The 20599-nt window shown below is 41.6% G+C and overlaps 1 protein-coding gene across 4 annotated transcripts in view; it reads left to right on the top strand.

Annotated features, from left to right (window-relative positions):
- The window catches only part of CANX (calnexin), a 65006-nt gene extending 48902 nt beyond the window's left edge, over positions 1 to 16104 (top strand). For all 4 annotated transcript variants that reach the window (XM_048859973.2, XM_048859972.2, XM_048859970.2 and 1 more), the window contains exons 7-15: positions 1338 to 1530; positions 3919 to 4108; positions 6395 to 6508; positions 8261 to 8417; positions 8910 to 9125; positions 9850 to 9969; positions 10075 to 10219; positions 10404 to 10495; positions 12692 to 16104. In XM_048859973.2, coding sequence (XP_048715930.2) covers positions 1338 to 1530; positions 3919 to 4108; positions 6395 to 6508; positions 8261 to 8417; positions 8910 to 9125; positions 9850 to 9969; positions 10075 to 10219; positions 10404 to 10495; positions 12692 to 12727 — 1263 coding nt within the window. In that variant the 3' untranslated portion in view covers positions 12728 to 16104. The remainder of the gene's footprint in view (positions 1 to 1337; positions 1531 to 3918; positions 4109 to 6394; positions 6509 to 8260; positions 8418 to 8909; positions 9126 to 9849; positions 9970 to 10074; positions 10220 to 10403; positions 10496 to 12691) is intronic.
- The last annotated feature ends 4495 nt before the right edge of the window (positions 16105 to 20599 follow it).

The following is a 20599-nucleotide window of genomic DNA, read 5'->3' as shown; positions in this document are numbered from 1 at the left end:
AGGGCACACTAAATCGTTTATCTTGTAAATTTCCCTTTAGCTGTTCCACAATTAAACTGTACTCTTTATGCAGAGGGAAGCTAGCTGCCTGGGATTAGACAGTTGTCTTCTAAAGTGTGTTCCACAGAGGGCCTGCAAAGCGAAATAGACTGAGATGATCCTAATTATATTTCTCTGCACCAGACTTCTTGCATTTCAATCTGCTTGTAAGGAGCTTGGTGTCTGAAGTACTAGAGACTTGCTGCTTGCAGCATGGGCTAGCAGGATGCACTATGTGCAGTAAGTGTCTTGGACTAAACACATCTTGTACCTGGCCCGTGGGCCACTTTTCCAGGAGCATTATCTGAAAGATAAAATTGAGAGGATTTTGTGTCTAGCTACTGGATATTTTTAATCAAAGCCCTCCAGTTTTCAGTAGGCTTCCCCTCATGGAAGTAGAAGTCAAAACTGTTGTCCCAACTCTCCTTCCCCTTCACTGTTTTTTCTGAATATTGATACAGATCCACATCTGACCAGGATATGCCATTCAAGATGTGAAAAGCTACTTAGTGATTGTACAATCACTTCTTCAGTTCTTTGTGAACTGAATGCGTGAATAGGGTCAGTGAGAGTAGACAAGCTTGCTTGCAACTATTTTTGTTAAAGGGATGGCGTTTACAGATATCTAGTTAATTCTTAGAGCTTCATATAATACATCAGCCCTGTGCGTGGTACTAACTTCTGTGGTTTTTCAACTAAATTTACTCTAACGCCTTGTATGTTCCCCATTGTGAGAGAACTACCCAGACTGGGAAACTGAATGTACAAGGGAAACTGTAAGACTGACTAGACACAGCAATGTCAAATACACAGTTAAGATTTCAGTTTCTTTCAGTGCTTATAATGGCTGTTGACAATAGCTTTGTTTTAAAAATGAAACTTCTGTGTTATGGGGTTTCTGTGATTTGGAATTTTTTTTTAATTGATGTCTGGCTATTCTAACAGGTTATTTTACATTTGCATACTGTGCGCCCACTTAGGCACAACTTTATGGCTTGATGCTTTAATCTTACCTGTCACTCTTGAAAACTCCCTTCTACTAGTGAGGGGAAAGTAAAGATGGTTGGACAAGATGATGGAAAATGCAGGGCCCATCTAAAGCGCAAGTAGGGAGATGGATTGGATTGTCCTAACTGGCTTCTTCCACTTCAAATTTCTGTGACTCTATCAACCATCTGTTGCTGGTTTTGATCCCAAGTATAATCAAACTGCTTAATGAATGAAGTGCATTGGCAGTGAACGCTGTCTTGTCTAAACCCGAACTCTAGAATGATTTATTCCAACCGTTCTCTTTAAAGGATCAGTTCCATGACAAAACTGCCTACACAATCATGTTTGGTCCTGATAAATGTGGAGAAGATTATAAATTACACTTCATCTTTCGGCACAAGAACCCCCAAACCGGCAAGTATGAAGAGAAGCATGCAAAGCGTCCAGATGCAGATCTGAAGACCTACTTTACCGATAAGAAGACCCACCTCTATACTCTGGGTAAAGCAACTATAAACTTGGGGCGGGGCGAGTGTTTCAAAAAAATGTGTAGATCTCAAAGAAGTTAGAGTGAAAATTTATTTTGTGGTTTTGGTGCAAGAGAAATGGAAAGGAGTCCTAAAACAGTAACTGAATATACCATGTATGTGGACTTCATACAACTAAAACATACATTCTAAATCCCCATATGCGAAAATTGTTCATTCTTTGTTCTGTTCTTCCGTGCAAGAAATCTCATCAAGGAGCATGCACTGCTTTGAGTCTTAACTCTTGCAGGGAAAATATGGGACTCTGAACTTAGTAGGTAAAGGAGATTTGGCTTTCCAAATATGGTCTTAAATCTCTTAACTTTTAGTATAATTATATGCATTCTGTTACTGACCTGGGATCTTACATGTTCTCTAGTTGTATGCATACCTATCCATTCTTTAACTTTTTGGGATGGTAAGCTCTAAACTCTGGAGGAAATAGCAATGCTGCATCTCCCTGGGACAAAGTATTAGAAGCCCTCCTTTCAGGCAACTATTTCAACATAAGTCATTTTAATTGGCTTTCATTTTCACTGGCTGTACCACTGAGGTTTTCAGAACTGATAAAGTCAGATAGGGAAAATGCAATGGAAAGTGAATGGCTGGTCACACCCATGGTTAAAATAGTGATAGGAGCATAAGAATTGCCACACTAGATAAGATCAGTGGTTGTGGTACTATATTCTGTCTACAGCAGGGGTTATCATCGGAGTCCCCAGAGAAATGTTCAAGAGGCCCTACGCTAGGAATAACTTACCTTATAGGGACAGTCTCTTCCTAACACCCATCTGTTGAAGGCTGGCTTATGCCCTTAACTATGAAGGAGTTACTCCTTTCAGAACTCTTGGTTTAGTTCTTAGTCCTGTTATCCTAATTCTGAATGTTCTTATTGGCCATATGAATATTGACTTCTGCTTAGATCTTACACTCTTGGCTTGGGCCTAAGCTCTGCTAGGTAGCTTTCGGCTTTGGAGCTCTGACTGCTACAACTGCACAGCCAGATATTTTGCTGCTAGAGAGGGGACTTATCCATAATCTATATGCAGCTAGTAATGAAACAAGGCTCCAGACTGCATGAATGGAAGCAGTATAGAAACACTGAGCTGCTGTCTCACTGGTTGCAAGATTAAACACGGAGTTTGTTTCTGCATTTCTTCTTTGTGGAGAATAGAATGTGGAGCTGTGCTCTGAGGCTGACTGACTGAAGGGGGAGTTTTCTAAGCAGTGTGGGCAGGTGTGGGATCTAGTCTGAAAAATGACTTAAAAAAAAGAAGCATAGTGGGGTCCATAGAATCATAGAATATCAGGGTTGGAAGGGACCCCAGAAGGTCATCTAGTCCAACCCCCTGCTCAAAGCAGGACCAATTCCCAGTTAAATCATCCCAGCCAGGGCTTTGTCAAGCCTGACCTTAAAAACCTCTAAGGAAGGAGATTCTACCACCTCCCTAGGTAACGCATTCCAGTGTCCAATGTGTTTTGGTTTCAATTCTTTATCAAACATGATGAATATAAGTATAAAAAGGACACTCTCTAATTGCTGGTCCAGATAGAGAGACCCAGTTTCAAACTTCATGTCTCATTGCCAGTAATGAAGATGTCTTTGGTGAACTTATCAAACCTTCCCCCCACCCCCCCATTGACAGTTGGGAACTTGTTAAACAATTCGGTTGATGGATGGGGCAGAATAGAATCCACAGTTCTGCTAGTTTTACATGTGATACCTCTGCAAGCCTAAAGGGAGTAAAAAGCTTTTTAATTTCACAAAAAGCCAGAGATGGGACCATGAATTTATACAGAGCAGATCCATTAAGGGTGGTGCAGTTTTTTTCCACAGTTACTTTTCAAGTAAATAAGGAATTACAGTTCTCAGTCTTTAAAGTACATGTCCTTACTGTTAAGAAAATAGAAGTGGCAAAGCCTGATTATCTTTTTTTGTGTGTGTGGAGGGGGCAGAAGAGGAACCTGATAAATCTCACTATACTAGGTTCCCCTTTATAAGTAGGGTAACAGGTGTGAGTGTGTACAGAGCAGAACTTTTTCCAGATGTAATTGATTTGGGAGGGCTGTGTAATACGCAAGCCTATTGGGTACCCAGAGTAAGACTTTCCATAAAAATCTTTGTCTTTATACCTTGATAAAAGACTAAATAGGTTATTTGTTTCCCTTTAGCAGCCCCATTTGGGCATCATTGTTTAGCTGTGGAGGTAACTTTAGCTAGAAGGATGATTGTTATAGTTTTGAGGTTTAGAAAAGGGTGGTAGAGCAGAAAGTGGCAGTGAGATGTTCTAGAGATCAGTTTTCTCCTTATGTTAACGAAAAAGGCTCCATTAACTCTTCCTCCCTGTCCCTGTTCTTCCAGTCTTGAATCCTGATAATAGTTTTGAAATCCTGGTTGATCAGACTGTGGTGAATAGTGGGAATCTCCTAAATGATGTGACTCCTGCTGTGAACCCACCCCGAGAGATTGAGGACCCAGATGACCAGAAACCAGAGGACTGGGATGAGAGACCCAAGATTCCAGACCCAGATGCTGTTAAACCAGAGGATTGGTGAGTAGCTTGGGTGGTGGAATTGGGGAAAGTTGTTGCTAGATAACCTAGTGCTGGTCTAAAACAGTTCTTAGCTAGTCATTTGTCCATTTTATTTTTATTTTTCAGTCCCCTGTATTCCAAGTTAATTGGCTAGTGTTGACCAATCTAACATTGGACATGCAGTCATTTGTGTGTTAAGCTATTTATCTCTGTTTAAACTATAGCTAAGCTTGGCAGAATTCAATTTTTATCTTTTATAATTTGGGAGGATTATTTTAAAGCTTTTTTTAAAAAAAATTTATTTCAATTTTCCCAATTTGGAAATTATGGGGGTCAGACAACTATTTAACATATAGACATTGAGATTCAAAAAGTTAATGCTTTAACTGTTAAAACACACATTGTCAACATGTCAAAATACAGAGTTTAATTTATTTACTTGAAGTTCTGAAGCAACATTTTTCTTTGTCTGTACATTTTGATTGAAATTTTTTGTCAGTTTGTGTACATGGTAAAATTGATATTTGTTTACATATTTACCTGCAAAAATTTAATTATTCCAAGCCTAACCATAGTATCTGACTGGTGGTAGACTGCAGATTGTGATTCTATGCCTTTGCACTCGAATGAGTGTCCGAATGAAGTTCAGCACTGATTAACATTGGCAAGCCAGGTAACATTTACATGAAGTTCCTTGCTTAGCCATAGATGTGCTTCATTTGATGTCTGATCAAGCATGGGATCAAGTGCTGGAACACTTAAAATAATGAAATGCTTGGAGCTTATTTTGTCAAAAAAGCTCTTGTGATGGGGTCAAATGGCCAGTTAGAAATCTGACACCTTCAATCCAGATAGTTATGAACATGAATGGCCATACAGGGTCAGGCCAAAGGTTCATCTAGCCTAGAATCCTGTCTTCCAACAGTGGCCAGTGGCAGATGCTTTAAATGCAATGAACCTAACATGGCAGTTATTGAGAGATTCATCTACTGGCAGTCAGAGGTTCAGGGACACCCAGAGCATGGGGTTGCATCCTTGACTATCTCCGCTGATAGCCATAGATGGACCTCTCCTCTATGAATTTATCTAACTCCTTTTTGAACCCAGTTATGCTTTTGGCCTTCACAGCATCCCCTGGCAACTAGTTCCACAGGTTTGCTGCGTGTTATGAAGAAGTACTTATGTTATCTTTAACCTGCTGTCTGTGAATTTCATTTTGTGACCCCTGGTTCCTGTGTTTAGGAAGGGATAAATAATACTTCCTTATTACTTTCTCCACCCCATTCATGATTTTATAGACTTCTATCCTCTCTCTTTTCTAAGCTGAACAGTCCCAGTTTTTTTCATCTCTCCTTATATGGAAGCTGTTCCATACCGATGATCATTTTTGTTACCCTTCTCTGTATTCAAGATGTGGGCGTACCATGGATTTATACAGTGGTATTATGATTTCTGTTTTATCTATCCCTTTCCTAGTGGCTCCGAACATTGTTAGCCTTTTTTGACTGCCACTGCACATTGAACAGATGTTTTCTGAAAACATCCATGATGTCTCCAAAAATCTTTCTTCAGTGGTAACAGCTAATTTAGACCCCACCATTTTGTGTGTATAATTGGGATTGTTATACACTTAATATTAAATTCAATGTGCCATTTTGTTGGACAGTCACCCTGTTTTGTGAGATCCTGTTGTAACTCTTTGCAGTTAGCTTTGAACTCTTTGTAACTTCATATCATCTGTAAACTTTGCCACTTCACTGTTATCCATAATTGATCTGGAAAAGGGGGTATGTTCATCATAAAATGCTGAATCAACATGATTGAATTTTAATTGGTGTTCCCTTGTCAATTTGACTAATGACATGGTAAATAATTAAAAGTTCAGGGGTAATAGAATTAGGTCCTGAGATGGAACACATTTTTACTGGGTACAATACATCACATATTCACTCATTAACATGCTTTCCCCGGGCTGCTTCTTTCTGAGGATACATGAAATGTTACCACTTCTCTCCATTGTGTTTGGAGGAATGTGCACTGAGACAGATAAAGGAATAGGAGCTTCATCTGACTAGCATGGTGGGGTAGCAAAAAAAACTCCAACAGTTACTACCTGGCCTTTTCATATTCAAAACATAATTGCTCGATCAGTTGGTAGTCCTGTTCATATACTCATTGTTTTAGGAATCAGTCTAGATGAGGATCTGTATCTAGTACAACAGTGTCTTAAGCCTTGTGGGTTTTTTTTTTGCCAAATCTTTTTGGAAGGAATATATAATAGCAACCTTGTATCTCTTTCCCAAGGGATGAGGATGCTCCTGCAAAGATTCCAGATGATGATGCTGTGAAGCCAGAAGGTTGGCTGGATGATGAGCCAGAATATGTAGCCGATCCTGATGCAGAGAAACCAGAGGACTGGTATGCTGTCACTAGGCTTCCATTTGTCCATCTTGTATGAAAGCAGTAATTGCTGTGCATCAATTTATCAGATACTCACTTCGTGACCCAAAGGCACTGACTGGGTTTCAGGAGCATAATGGGGCACTTGAGCTTCCATGGACCAGACATAAACTGGTAGGGGAAGGTGTTGCTATGATGGACTTCCCCGGGGTGCATCCTGTAACTGGGGTACCGCTGAGCCCTCTGTCTCATCATCCTGGGCTCCCTCACTCACTGTGATGCTGTGACAAGCTGCAAACCCCTCCAGATCCTGCACTTATACAAACATTCATAGACAGGGACACCCTCAGCTGCAGTTACATGAATGCTTTTCCTAGCCACTCATGAGCTAACAATAGAGGCTCCAGCCAATCCCCTTCCTCAGCCTAGGACTCCAGAGCTTTACTGTCTTGCTCTAGTCAAAAGCCCGACCAGTGTAAGTTTATTTCCCAGTCCGCCCCTCTCTTAATGTGGAGAGGACAATGCACCAGCCCCTGCGCTTGAGCAGATTTCCCTTTTTGCACTTGAGACACACTGTTTTAGATACAATCTCTCTGTAGTTAAGAAATCTTTTATATTTTAAGTGATTGAGTTATAGTGTACAGATCAAAGTTGGTTACCTAACAAATAAACAAAATCGCAATGGATTTGAATCAAGCAGTATCTCACTTTGATGGTACAAGCAATTTGCCGATATTTCATACATAGGCTGGGATTCCTTCTTTCCTGCCTGGGACGACATTCCCCAGTTCAGTCTTTGTTCCTAAGGCGTTTCCAGATGTTGAATTGTAGGGGGAGTGAGATCCAGTGGTGATGTCACTTCCCCCTTTTATAGCTTCTTCCATGTGGAGGGAACTTTTGTTTTGACTTCCAAGCAAATTCCCCTGCAGTTTGTGGAAAAGTACAGGCACAAGATGGAGTCCAGAATCACATGATTTAGTCACATGCCCTTACATGCTTTGAGTCATAGCAGCCATTACTCATATATTGGCTGAAGCATCCACAGGAAAGCCCATCAAGTGAGGATAAGCTTTTTCCATGGCCCATTGTGTTCATCCATGGGTCATTATCTTGAATAGTCCACTCCCAATGTGCTGGCTAGACTGAATGTAAACTAACTTGTGGGAGTTACCCAGGAGCAAGCATATTTGAAATACAGATGCATAGTCAATATTCATAACTCCAGATACAAAAATCCTACATGCATACAAATAGGATAATCATATTCCGCAAACCATAACTTTTCCATTGACACCTCACATGACATATTTTGTACAAGATAAATCATAATTATATCCCTATGGTGAATATGGGGTGCAGAGTGTCATTTGGGGGCACAATGTGTTTGTGCTGGAGTAAGACACAGGTCTGAGTAGCAAGAACAGAACATAAAGCTAGTGTCTAGTTTCCTTGTGCTCCATCTGTATCCTTCTGTGGTCTCTTTGGGGCAGGATCATCTTTTTGTTCTGGCACAGTGGTATCCTGGTCCATGGCTGAGGCTCTTAAGTGTGGTTATAATACTAATAACTTTACTCTTAAAACATACGACTAATGCTTAGCCCTTACAATGCTTTCCATCCATAGAACTCTTTACTTCTTTACTTTACTTTGTCAAGTATCATCCCCATTTTACAATGTAGAAGTGGTAAGGAGGCACCCCTCTGCCCCCCTCCCCGTTTTTTTTTAAAGACCTAGAACAAACTTTTTCCTCTAATGAGTTTGCTTTTCCAGGGATGAGGATATGGATGGAGAGTGGGAGGCACCTCAGATTGCAAATCCCAAATGTGAGTCAGCCCCTGGCTGTGGTACCTGGCAACGACCTATGATTGACAATCCCAACTACAAAGGCAAATGGAAGCCTCCTATGATTGATAACCCCAACTACCAGGTAGGTCGCATGTTTCTATGTAACTTGCTGGCCAGAATCAGAACACTGCTCCCTCTTAGGGTATACCAGTTTACTAAGCAATACAGAAAGACAAGAGACTTCTTATAGCATAGCCAGGAATGCAAATCACATAACCTCAATCCTTATGCACTCTAAGGGGACAGGTTCAACTTTTTATTCCCTTGAATAAATAAAATGTCACAACTTATCCATGAAAGCCAAAAAATTAAGCTTCAAGCTGCTGCAGCAAGGGAATGTTTAAATGGGGATGGAATGGAGCTCTTCTAAATATTTTTCCAATATTGTAGTTGGTTTGTAAACCTCTTTACATAAGAAAGATTTACCTAAACTGACTATCCATTGTAATCAATAATGAAACTTTTTTGTTGGTACAGGTGTGGGGAAACACCCCCCCCCCCAAAGTTTTCCAACCCAAATAGAAAAACAGATTTTGTGTGGTGTATGATGCTGAGTTTTCTTTGCCTTCTCCAGGGAATCTGGAAGCCCAGGAAGATCCCAAACCCAGATTTCTTTGAAGATCTAGAACCTTTCAGAATGACTCCCTTCACTGCTGTGGGCCTTGAATTATGGTCAATGACCTCTGACATCTTCTTTGACAACTTTATCATCTGTTCAGACCAAGTCGTGGCAGAAGATTGGGCCAATGATGGTTGGGGTCTAAAAAAGGCAGCTGATGGTGCTGCTGAGGTGAGGAGCAAAAGTTTATTTTTGTATACTTCTAACAATAAAAAATGGTATCTGTTACTTGTCTAGAAGAGCTTCAAGCTCCTCTAGCTTTCACTCTTACAAAAAAAACTATGCTGATAGTCCTTAACTTTTTTTTTCCAAACATGAACAGATATAAGCTTTCAAAATGAAGGATATAATCTTCTCTACCAAAACTAGGCTACATAAGTATCTCTTAAAGATTTTTCCTGTTCAAATGTAATGTATTTTAGTAACTTATTTTTAAAAATAGTTTTTTTGCGGGGATGGCTGCCTTTATCGAATGCCGTACTCTTTCCTGTCTTTTTACTATTGGAAGCATAACTTTTTAATCATGGCCATGACAAATGGCCATCCTCATAGCCTACTGTTGCATGTTTATAATCTTTAGATTGTGTAAATATTGTTCCATGACTTCAGAAGACTAAAATAATTCATAGAAGACTAAGCTTGGGGCAGGGACCATTTGCTTGAACAGTGCCAAGCACGGTATTGTTCTGGTTCATGATTTTGGGCTCCTCGGTGTTACAGTATAGTAAATAATTAGCTTTTGCAATACAGACTAATTCTGTATATATCATGAGGCTGTGTCTACTTGGTATGATGGGAGACAGTTATCAGTCCCCATGGGTAGCCATAAAACTTGCTGCATACAGGAGTAAGAGAGCTAAATACACAAGCCTTCGGGATTCAATTTATCTTCTAGCCTGGTGTTGTGGGCCAGATGATGGCAGCTGCTGAAGAGCGTCCCTGGCTGTGGGTAGTATACATCCTAACTGTGGCTCTACCTGTGTTCCTTGTTGTCCTCTTCTGCTGTTCTGGAAAGGTATGAATTTCCTTCTGAAATATCTAGAAATAGGTCAAAATGGGGTTGTGCAAGAACCTGAAAATGGGCAGTTGTTTATTGCGGGACTCTTCTGACAAATTCTAGAAACAGCCAAATGCTGCAGAGTACAAAAAGACTGATGCTCCTCAGCCTGATGTGAATGAAGAGAAAGAGGAGGGGAAAGACAAGGCAGATGAGGAGGAGGAAGAGGAGGAGGAGGAGGAAGTGGAATCAAATGAAGACAAGCTGGGTAAGAATAATGGAGGCGTCTTGAAATATGGTAGGAACCTGGAATTGGTTTACTCTTTCATGTAGAAAGTGAGAACAGGAGTACTGGTAGACCTAGACTGAAGCCAGTGAAGAACTTAAGGTGAATCATTTCTCCCTAGAAAACAGAACATAAATTCATTTAATTCTTGATTTTGTTTGGTTAGAAGAGAAGCAAAAGAGCGATGCTGATGTTGGAAGTGCTAGTCAAGAGGAGGAAGAGGATGAGGAGGAAGAAGATGGAAAACCCACATCAGAGGTAAAAGCAACGTTTTGGTGCTCTGTGAGTAGAAGTGGTGATCATGCAGGTGGTCAACTAGTGGTATTTAATTATATAGCTTTTAAAACACATGATCCAACTCCACTGGAATGTGACAAAAATATAGTTGAGCTTAGTCGATGGTGGCTAAAAAAATTCTGGTGGATACTCTGCAATTTGAGGCGATGCTAATATAAGAACTTGAGACTTAAAGATATGAAAACAGAAAAAAGGGGATACACCAGTGTCCTTGTCTATACTAGTTTCTATAGTAAAATGGGTTCTAATGGGCTATGATACCTAAAACATTGGAGAAGCCTTAAGAGAGGACACTTGCCTAGAGTTACTGCACTACTACAATGATGGGTAGGATATGAGAACATAGGTAAACTTGTAAAGCTCTTATACTTACATATATCCGTTTCCCAAATTTGGGGGTGGAGGGGCATGCCCCCAACAAGAGCAGTATGATGAGGTTATTGGGGGAGCAAGGACCTGATAGGGCTGCAATGAAGGGGTGGTGGCTTTGTCTGACAGGTTAAACCGTTAGTTCTCTGTGTGGGTGACTTCACTGCAGGGGCCAGGCTCCCTTCCCATCTCACTCATCCACTGCCACAGCTACCAACTGACAGTTACCTTCCTCTGCTGTGAAGGGCATGGGTACTCTGCAAGCGGGGAGCCAGAGGGTACACCCAAGGAGTACTGACACAATCTGTACCTCTCCCAACCCTTCAGCCTGGGAACGTTGACTTCTTCTGCCAGATAGAGCCTGCACAGGGGAACTGAAGGACCAGGTTCAGGAGGTGGGCTCTATTATGCAGGGAGCCCCAGTACTCATGGGGTGCAATTTTCTGAGGTGTTCATGATTTGGCTAGTACAGAATCCAGTAATCTGTAGTAATGGCACTGGGATGGACAAGATGATCCAATATTGGTCCTTAAATCTTTGCAATTTTAAACCATACCAGAATGACTAGCGCAGTGGTTCTCACACTTTTGTATGGTGACCCCTTTCACACAGCAAGCTTCTGAGTGCGACCCCTTATAAATGAAAAACACTTTTTAATATATTTAACACCATTATAAATGTTGGAAGCAAAGCAGGATTTGGGGTAGAGGCTGGCAGCTTGTGACACCCCCCCATGTAATAACCTCGTGACCCCCTGAGGGGTCCTGACCCCCGGTTTGAGAACCCTGGACTAGCGTGTGTATGTGGAATGAAATCCTCCAATTTATACAGAGCAGCAGCAAAGCACTACCCTACCAATATGCTTCATTCCTGTTTTGGGAGGGACCTTTTCTAGAGGTGAAAGAATAGTTGAGCCTTTCTATACAGTGTGTTTGGGTGGCTTTTTCAAAAGCACTCCATATTGGCCTGACCGCTACCATATGGTAGGTGTGGTGTGTACCGAATCTATGGTAAGACTCCCACTGACTTCAGTGGGAGTAGTTAACTCTATTGAACACTCTGGAAAATCTTGCCCTCAACTATCTTGCTGCTCTACTCAGGCAACCAGCAAGGATTCCTACTGCTGTAATGGATTTTTCAAGTACTTGTATTTAATAGCTGACTGAAAGCTACATTGGTACCCAAATATCTCATCGGTAGAATAGTGTAACTTATCCTTTAAGATTGCAAAGAGGTGGGCTGGAATAATGGCAGCAGCCTGCAGAAATTGGAAGTCTGCTAGTAAGTAGCTGCCCTGTAGAGAACAAGCAATTGTGGTTGGCACAATCACAGTAAAAGACAAGTGTACAAGCATAAAACCAGTAAGCCAAGAAATGAGGACACAAACTTTCTGCTGTAGTTACAGGGAATTTGGTGTGCATGCATTCATGGTAGCAAAGCATTTGCCTCTTAGAACGCATCACGGTATAAGAACCAAATTTTAAGGAGAACTTTAATTGTGAAAACAAAAGATCACAGTTCATCTAAACCTCAGAGTAAATACTGTGCATAAGCCCTGAAAAGTGGGCTAGTATGTCAGCAGTTCCAGCGGGAAAAAAACAAGTGGAAGGTTTGCTAATTGTTGTTTTTGTGAAAAGTTCATTCTGTTTGCAGTGTAGCATTGCAGTAGTTTGAAGCTAATTTATGAATTAACAGTTGTAGAGTATTTACTAACCTTAATAGCAAAATCAGAAGAGAAGACCAGACTTTTTTTTTTTTACACACTTTCACTTTCTTTTAATACTGCAGGAGGAAGAAAGCATGAATAGATTGAAAAAATCGTAAGAACTTCATCTATGATTATTTTTCCCCCCCACATGGTTCTGGGAGAGGACCTTGGATACCTTATGTTGAAACTCAGACAAACCTCAAGACTTCACCATCCGCAGGTTCCAGTCACACTATCCAATGTAACTGAGTGTCTAGCAGTAAAATATTTGCAATCATCTGTTTAAAGAGAACATCATTCCTGTAGAAAGATGCATTTAATGTAATGGGCTGTGGATTTTGAAATGTAACAAAACTAACCTTTTATTTTTGTTTTTAAATAGATTGGTAGAACTTTGCCAGTCTCTCAACCTTAGCTTAATTTAATGTATTAATCGATCAATGAAAAATAACAAATCTAGAAAAATGTTAGTTGATGAAATGCAGTTTTTATAACTTTATTTTTTTTTATAAACATGGAAATTCCTGGCAATGCCTGTGTATCCCTTAAATTTGGTCATCATGTCAGTTGTCAGTGGCTACATTGACTTTTTTTTTAAATCCTCTCAAATAAGGAAATTAGGGGTGGGAAGGAAGTTAAAGTCCATGTAAAGAAACTATATAACTAAGATGTGTTAACGTTCCCAAGAAAGCCCTCTCATTTATTTGTTGAGGGAGAAGCATAGGTAGGCCATGAAATAAGTGTTGCCCATGGCTGTTGCCCAGTTAAGTGTTCACAATTGGCCTAAGGTAGTGGGGGTAGGTTTTACTATGGTACTTAGTCTTGCAAGACTCACAGAGGCCGGATGTCTGATTTCTTTAGTTCTTGAGCTTTTCTCAATAGGGCAGTGGGTGTTTGGGTTTAAAAAAATAAATTATACACACTTTTCCCTTCCTCCGGCCCTAGCTTTCTCTGCTACTATGCAGATTCTTCAGAGTGTAGGTTGGCCTCCATTGCTGAAGATTACTTTGTGCTTGGCTCACAATCAAACTTTTATAGGTGGCTCTTTTTTCTTTTTTTTTTTTTGGTGGGGCAAAGGGGTGCTTTTGTTTAAGCTACACATACTTCTTTCCAGGGTCCAAACACTGGATACGACAGTGTCCCTAATCTCCTTATTGTTACCGCTGTATGTAAACGCCTGCACAGAGACAGGGAGGTGGGAAAAGAATAGGCAGGTTGACCTAAAGACTCATATCAGAAGCAAAGATGTCAGTATTTTTAGATGGGGAAGGAGCATGTGGAATAACCTACCTGGTATGTGTAACCATTTGAGTCTTTCATCTGCTCTTCATGTAACAGTTGCATTCTAAATTATATTGTGAATATAGGGGGGTTCCAAATCCAGCTAAATAAATTTTGTTTTAAAATGTCATGTCTAGTATACTATACTGTTCTAAAGTTTTTTTGTTTCGTTGTGGAATGCAAATGACCACCACCAGAGCATACCTCTAAGAGGGTAAACTCTGATGCTTTCATTAGTGTACCAAAATGTATTAGAGAGGGAAGGTTAATGTCTACATAGACTAGCTTTTTGCCCTCTTTGTTCAAAATAACTTTAAATGTCCTAAATTGCTCTCCTTGGACTGAATAGAAACACTCCCATGTTCCATTTGTGTTTTTGTTTCGGGTACAGTAGAAAGTGAAGAGCAATTACCCCAATTTTTTAAAACCATCTTACCAATGTCTAACATTTAAAAACAAAAACTCCGGCTGCCTGTCCTTAACCAAGAGAGTTGTTGTTGTGGTGTTTTGTTTTTTTTTTAAATACCAGTGGCTGTAAATGCATAGCAGGATTGCTTGACCACTCTGTAGTGTGCAAATAGAACATGGTAAGTTTAGACTTCTGTTTAGAACGACTTACTTCTAGAAATCTGACCCCTCTCCAAACACTTTTTAAACACTGCATCTTTCCCTCTCCAAAATAGCTTCTGCTTTGCTGTTGGAAGCTGTCATGTTTTATAGGCACTGCTTTTAATTTAATTCTTCTTGGCTCTCAAGATGGCTTTTATAGAGGAGCGGTACTATTCATGACTTAGTTCCTCCCAGATAAAAATAGTGTAGATGGCCTCTGGTGGTCAGCTACCATCTCGGGCACAATTTACAAACCTATTTTAATGCACTTCAGTTAATGCTGTTTTTATCTTCATGTACAAACTGCCTTAATTTCCAGTACCTTTCTCCTATACACACACACTCTTCCAAAATACTACTAGAGGTGAAATTCTGAAACGCTTTTCAGACATCAGTTATTAAATGGTATTGCATTAAAGCTGAGTGTTCAAGTCTTTTTGCTTCTACTGGACCTCTTTGAAAGGGTCTCCTGTTGGCATGTGATGACTTTCTTTGGTACCATAGTGTAAATTTTGAATAGTCACTATATTAAATGGTGAATCTCCACAATGGATAGAAAAACTTCAGTTTTTAAGATTTTTGTCATGGCATCTAACTTTGCCTCCAGTGTTAAACTGCAAGCCTCTTTTGAATAGATAAAAGGATATGATGCCAGCTTCATTAAAAGGGTTGTCATTGTTAGCTGTCCACTTCCAGGTAAAAAGAGAATATATTTATTAAGGCTAACAGTATTTTCTGAATACCTGAAGCTCCAGTTGTCTCCCACCTGTGACTTGGAACAGTTAGTGACTCTTAAAAGTACTCGGAAAGAAGTCTGTATTTTAGTAAGTGTAAGGGAGTTCGACTGCACATAAAGTGCAGTGGTAAATGGACCTCTTATAAAGGGTGGTCTTTGGCCTTATATAGTAAAACCTGAATTCTCTCCCCTTTTTAAATGAAGAAATGTTGTGTTAGATAACTGGTTCTACAGAGCCAAAAGACTCTCTACCATAGATTTGAGTGTCAGACTGTTCACTTGGCATTTTTAATATCTGAAATAGTAAAGAGTATTTTGGAAATACTGAAAAATAGTTGTCTTGGAATTGTGATCAGTGAAAGGAGGTAAAGGAAACATAGCAAACTTACTAATATTTTCTTAGTAAAATGTAAGTGGGGATGTAAACTGGCCTTTCAGAGTGTTTGGTTATCCAGTGAATTAACAGAACTTGAGAATGTGGATTTTTAAATGTATTTGACAATGTCTAAGATTTGGATCTCTGGGATGGAGAGGGTATTCTTACAAATACTCATTACTGGTAAACAAGTTTTATCTCCTCTACATATGGCTCCACTCAACCTGTGGCAGCAAACATGGTGCTAGTGACCAGTTTCTCTGCACCCCTCTGCCATCCCCATATGCACTTCTCTAAATGCCAGTATTGCCTCCATAAATGGTTTCAAAAGCAAAATCCTCAAGTGTTGCTAAATGAGAACTGTGACTTCTCTCACAGAAAAGTCCTGTCTGTTTGAAAAAGGATAATTGTAGATGCAGTATGCATATATAAATATATTGGATAAGTTATAAATGTAAGTTTACTCTGATTAATAAAGAAACTTAAATCTATACAGTTTTCTTTGTCTAATTGGCTAAAAAATAGCTAAAGGCTTTAATCGCTGGGATTTCAGTATCAAGGTGAAGGGGAGCTGCAGCCTTGCTTAATGGCTACTCTAACAACCAAGCAAAGGGCCACGGTGCCTTCAGCAGGTTCTACAGAACACCTGGTGAAAGGGGTAGCTATTGGAGCTGAATGCCAGATGAGATTTATTACAGGCCCACAGTATGATTAGAAGAGGTAGTAAATGTAGTGTTATAATGAAGCCAGTAGCTATGATGGGTCCAAAAGCTTTGGATTTGTTTAACCATTTTTAGCACTGGATCATGCAAGTAAACTAGTCTTGTCTTGTGGGGTTTTTTATTATAAATAAAACACTCAGATTTTATTTATGCTCTAACTGCAGGGCGTAGGCAGCCCATGATATCTGCCAGCTCTGCTTTAAAGGTTGCCTTCATTGCTAAAAGCTGTGAATCCTAAACATTTAAATGAAGTCTGTAAATTGATCTTTTCAAGATGGTAAAAGTAAAATCTTTGGAGTGTAAATTGTTTAAAGCTAGCTAATACACCGAATCCAAGGATTCGGTATCTCTGGAAATCTGTTAAAAATACTGATGTGCCCCTTGTGGTGTGCATTTAGGATGTTCCAACCTTGTTGACTGATTCTGCTTTTTAATAGTCAGAGCCTGCAGTCTCATTCCATTTTAATAAGCAGGGGGGTTTGGACTACTGCAAGCCCTGGACTTGGAGAGTGGTAGAACCTCATCTCTCTACCTTGCTGCACATGCACTTAACTAGCTATACTTGCATATTTCTCCTACACAAACTAACAACTTGCTTACAACTGAGTTCATGTTTAATGCAGCAATATTCTTTCATATGTACAGTTCAAGTGATGGTCCCTGTTGTATTCTACTGAGGGTTTATACATGTACATCATGCATCTGGAGCCAGAGAATTTAAAAGTAGTAGCGTCCATTGGTCTGCTCATGTGCCCTGAACTCCCCTATGGTTTAGTCATAAGGGCTAGGGTGGACCGACTGCATCTCCCGTTCCTTCTCACTGCCCCATGGTCCAGGTCAGAGTGAGTGGTGTCCATTTGCTTGTGACACACTTTCTTAAACTTGTATATAGTCTTTTTTTAAACAGATTTTTACTGTTTTTATTTTACTATTTTATTAAGTAGTCTTTAGTCGCTTTAGAGTAGAATTGCGTGGGGGCCTGTCTTTTGTCTGTGTGCCCATATGCAGGTATTGTGCCGAAGATCCCTCACTGCCTCTACTGCTTGGGAGAGGGCCATGTTGCATCCAGGTGTAAGCTGTACCTGAAGGTTGATTCTCCACCTAAAGAAACAAATCACGGAAGTTGCCATGAGGCCCTGGATCCAGGCTGGGGAACCTTCCTGTACATCAGCCTGAGACAGTCGAGTGCCCTGGCTGCTACGGAATCAGAGTCCAGGACCAGCAGTACCACCACTATGGATCCTGTGCTGGGGCCTAGTCAAGAGGCAAGGAAGCACGATCATAAGCATTCCTCCAAGACCAAGAAAGGAGACTCTCCTTCCACTTCCTCCAGTCATGGTGAGAGAGCATGTGCCAAGCCCCATAAGCATGAGAAGAGGTCCCACAGGAGAATTGATCTGTTGGTACCAGGGATGGAACTGCTGATGCCAACAGCATTAGCGCCCCATAAAATACCTTTCCACTGTGGGGAAGTCCACCACTTTGGCATCAGTACTAAGTATGAAGAGTGCCCTTAGCTCCTGGGAGACTGGGGAGGGCACCAGATCCCCAGGACGTGTTTGCACTGGGAGACCTAACCTCTCCATGCCTGTCTAGACCTTCCACTTCTAGGAGATTGTACCTTCCCCTATGCACATGCTACACTTGGCCTATCATTCACCTCCCACTCCAGCAATCCACATGCTTCCAGTGGTGCCACCTATAGAACTTGTTTCAGAGTTCTCATCTTCAGATGAGTCAGATAAGGGGCATGGTCTATCCATCACATACTGCCATCAGGACTACTAAAGGAAGCAATCTACACCATGGCACTATATCCTCAGCTGCAGCTGCTTCAGAGCCATTGGTTTCCCACGCCATGGGGGTCATTCTCAGCACCCTCCGGATCAGTCATGCTGGCCCTATTGGGGACCATGGCCACAATCCTCATCATCGGAACCCACACATTCGGCAAGGGAGAAATCTCCAGTTTCCCTGTTCTGCGTGCCTTCCAGCACATGCTCAGAACCGCTGATAGAAGAATAGCTGCTCAGCCTGGTTCTGATGGTAACAACAGAGCAAGACAGAGGTTTCAGTCTTCCCCTCTGGATGTGGCACTTGCTTCGGTGTCCTCTTCGCTCCCTGGTGACTTCTGCCAGTTTCAGGATCTCCGAAGGAGGGTGGCAGGGGAGCTTTACATCCCACTGGAGGAGGTACAGGATACCCAACACCAGCTCCTGGACATCCTTTATTCATTGGCACCGGGTAAAGTTGAGCTACTCATCAACAACACTCTACTCGAGCTGCCCAGGATAGTTTGGCACACACCAGCTGTGTGTACACCTACTCCAAGTAATCATAGAAGAGGGTAAACTGGTGGTGAGGACTTCGCTGCATCCTCAGCTGATTGACGTGGAAACTGGAGCCATGGGTATAGCTTGTGGCAGGAATTGTGGCTCCACACCTCTGATTTCCACAGGGAGGTACAAAGTATTACCTGAGATCTGCCTTTCAACAAATCCCATCTTTTAACCAAAAAACTATTCCTTGCACACCCTCAAAGATTCCAGAGCTACAGTGCATTCCCTGGGTATTTACATGCCTGCATGGAAGTTCCAGTTCTACTACCCACCTACACAATGCTACAGGACCAAGCAGCTCTTCCTCAGAGGCCATATGAACTGCCACACAAGCATCAGAAAACTCACAGATCACACCCTCCGGGACCACCTTTGCATTCTTCCTCCTCCCAGGTGCAACTACCAGAGAACCAATATTTCTGAAAAACTCTTAGAGAGCAGTCAACCACGATGCCTACTGCATACAAGCACCCCACCCCTTTCAGGAGTCATCTGTATTCTTTTCAGCTTGGAGTGCAATAACAGATGAGTGCTAAAGTCATTCACCATGGCTATAAGATAGGTCAGCACACTACCTCATCCACAGCCCCTAATCCTGATCCCTCTCCTGGGATCAATCTCACAACAGCATCCTCACCCAAGAGGTATGCTCCTTGCTGTCTTGCTCCTCTCTGTAGTATGTCCCTCTGGAATATTGAGGAACTGGGTTCTATTCAGCTTACTGCCTGATAGCCAAGAAAAAGGGCAGATGGAGACCTATCATGGACCTTTTTGTTTTCTCAGTCTATTCATCCTAAAGCTAAGATTGCTGCGAGTGTTACTATCTGAAATCATCCCCTCATTAGAAAAAGGCATGTGCTTTACAGCTCTTGATATGCAGGATGCCTACTTTCACATAGGTGTTCATCTGGCCTACAGACGGTTCCTCAGGTTTAGGGTCAGCTCACAACATTTCCAGTACAGAATTTTCCCCTTTGGACTCACCATCACTCCCACTGTGTTCACCAGGGGTTTCTCGGTGGCAGCTCGCATAAGATGTTATGGAGTAGTTGTATTCCCACATCTCCACAACTGGCTTCTGGCAGAACAGTCCAGACAAGAAGCTCTGTTACTGGACTTCCTTTCTTCTGTAGGGGTCAGTATCAAACTTACACAACGCCTCCACTTTGTAAGGGCTACTATCAACTCGCTCATGCCTCGAGCCTACCTCCCATGACTGTGCAAGACCTCTAACTCTGCAAGAACTGATGACGTCAGTCAGGGCCAGGACTTACCTCTGCCTTCTAGGTCACATGGCCTTGTGCACATATACCTCACTGCCTTTGCTCGTCTTCACTTTCGCAACCTCAAGATGTGGCACCTGAAGGTTGACTTGCCCATTCATCATACCGTGGATCTCCGGCTCATAGCTCCTCTTCTCTCCTCCCCATCTCCCCTGACCTATTTAATGCATACTAGCTTAATTTTATATTCTAGCTTTTTTTAAACAGTCCTGTAGTACGAAGACAAATGCTTTATAAAAGTATGAGTATTACTGTACCCCATTACCTCTTGTCAACCAAATGTATAGTCTCACAAGCTCTCGTTCCTTGTGCCAGGCTCAAACCCACTCGTTCTATTCTTTAATTCTTCATTCATCAGGCCCCTTGCAGGGCGGGGGAGGGGATAACGCGCCCTCCTGTCTTCCCCTCCTCTACTGGCTGGAGAAGGAGGGTCTAACCTGTCAATCACACACAACCCCTCCCTTCACTTCTCCTCATTCGCTGTTTCCAAGCCGCCCCCGCCTCTTCCTCGATGCCTTTTAAACGCGGTTAGGGGCACTGCCTACAAGCGTCGTCATTAGGCCACATCCCTTGCTCTCCGCTCCACCAATCCGGTGGGCATGAGAAATTGTCCATCATCTCCAGCGACGCACTTACGTACAC

The sequence above is a fragment of the Caretta caretta genome, chromosome 8, assembly GCF_965140235.1.
Source record: "Caretta caretta isolate rCarCar2 chromosome 8, rCarCar1.hap1, whole genome shotgun sequence".
Taxonomy (NCBI): domain Eukaryota; kingdom Metazoa; phylum Chordata; order Testudines; family Cheloniidae; genus Caretta; species Caretta caretta.
The sequence above is the reverse complement of the archived record's forward strand: the minus strand, read 5'-3'. Positions and strand labels throughout refer to the sequence as shown.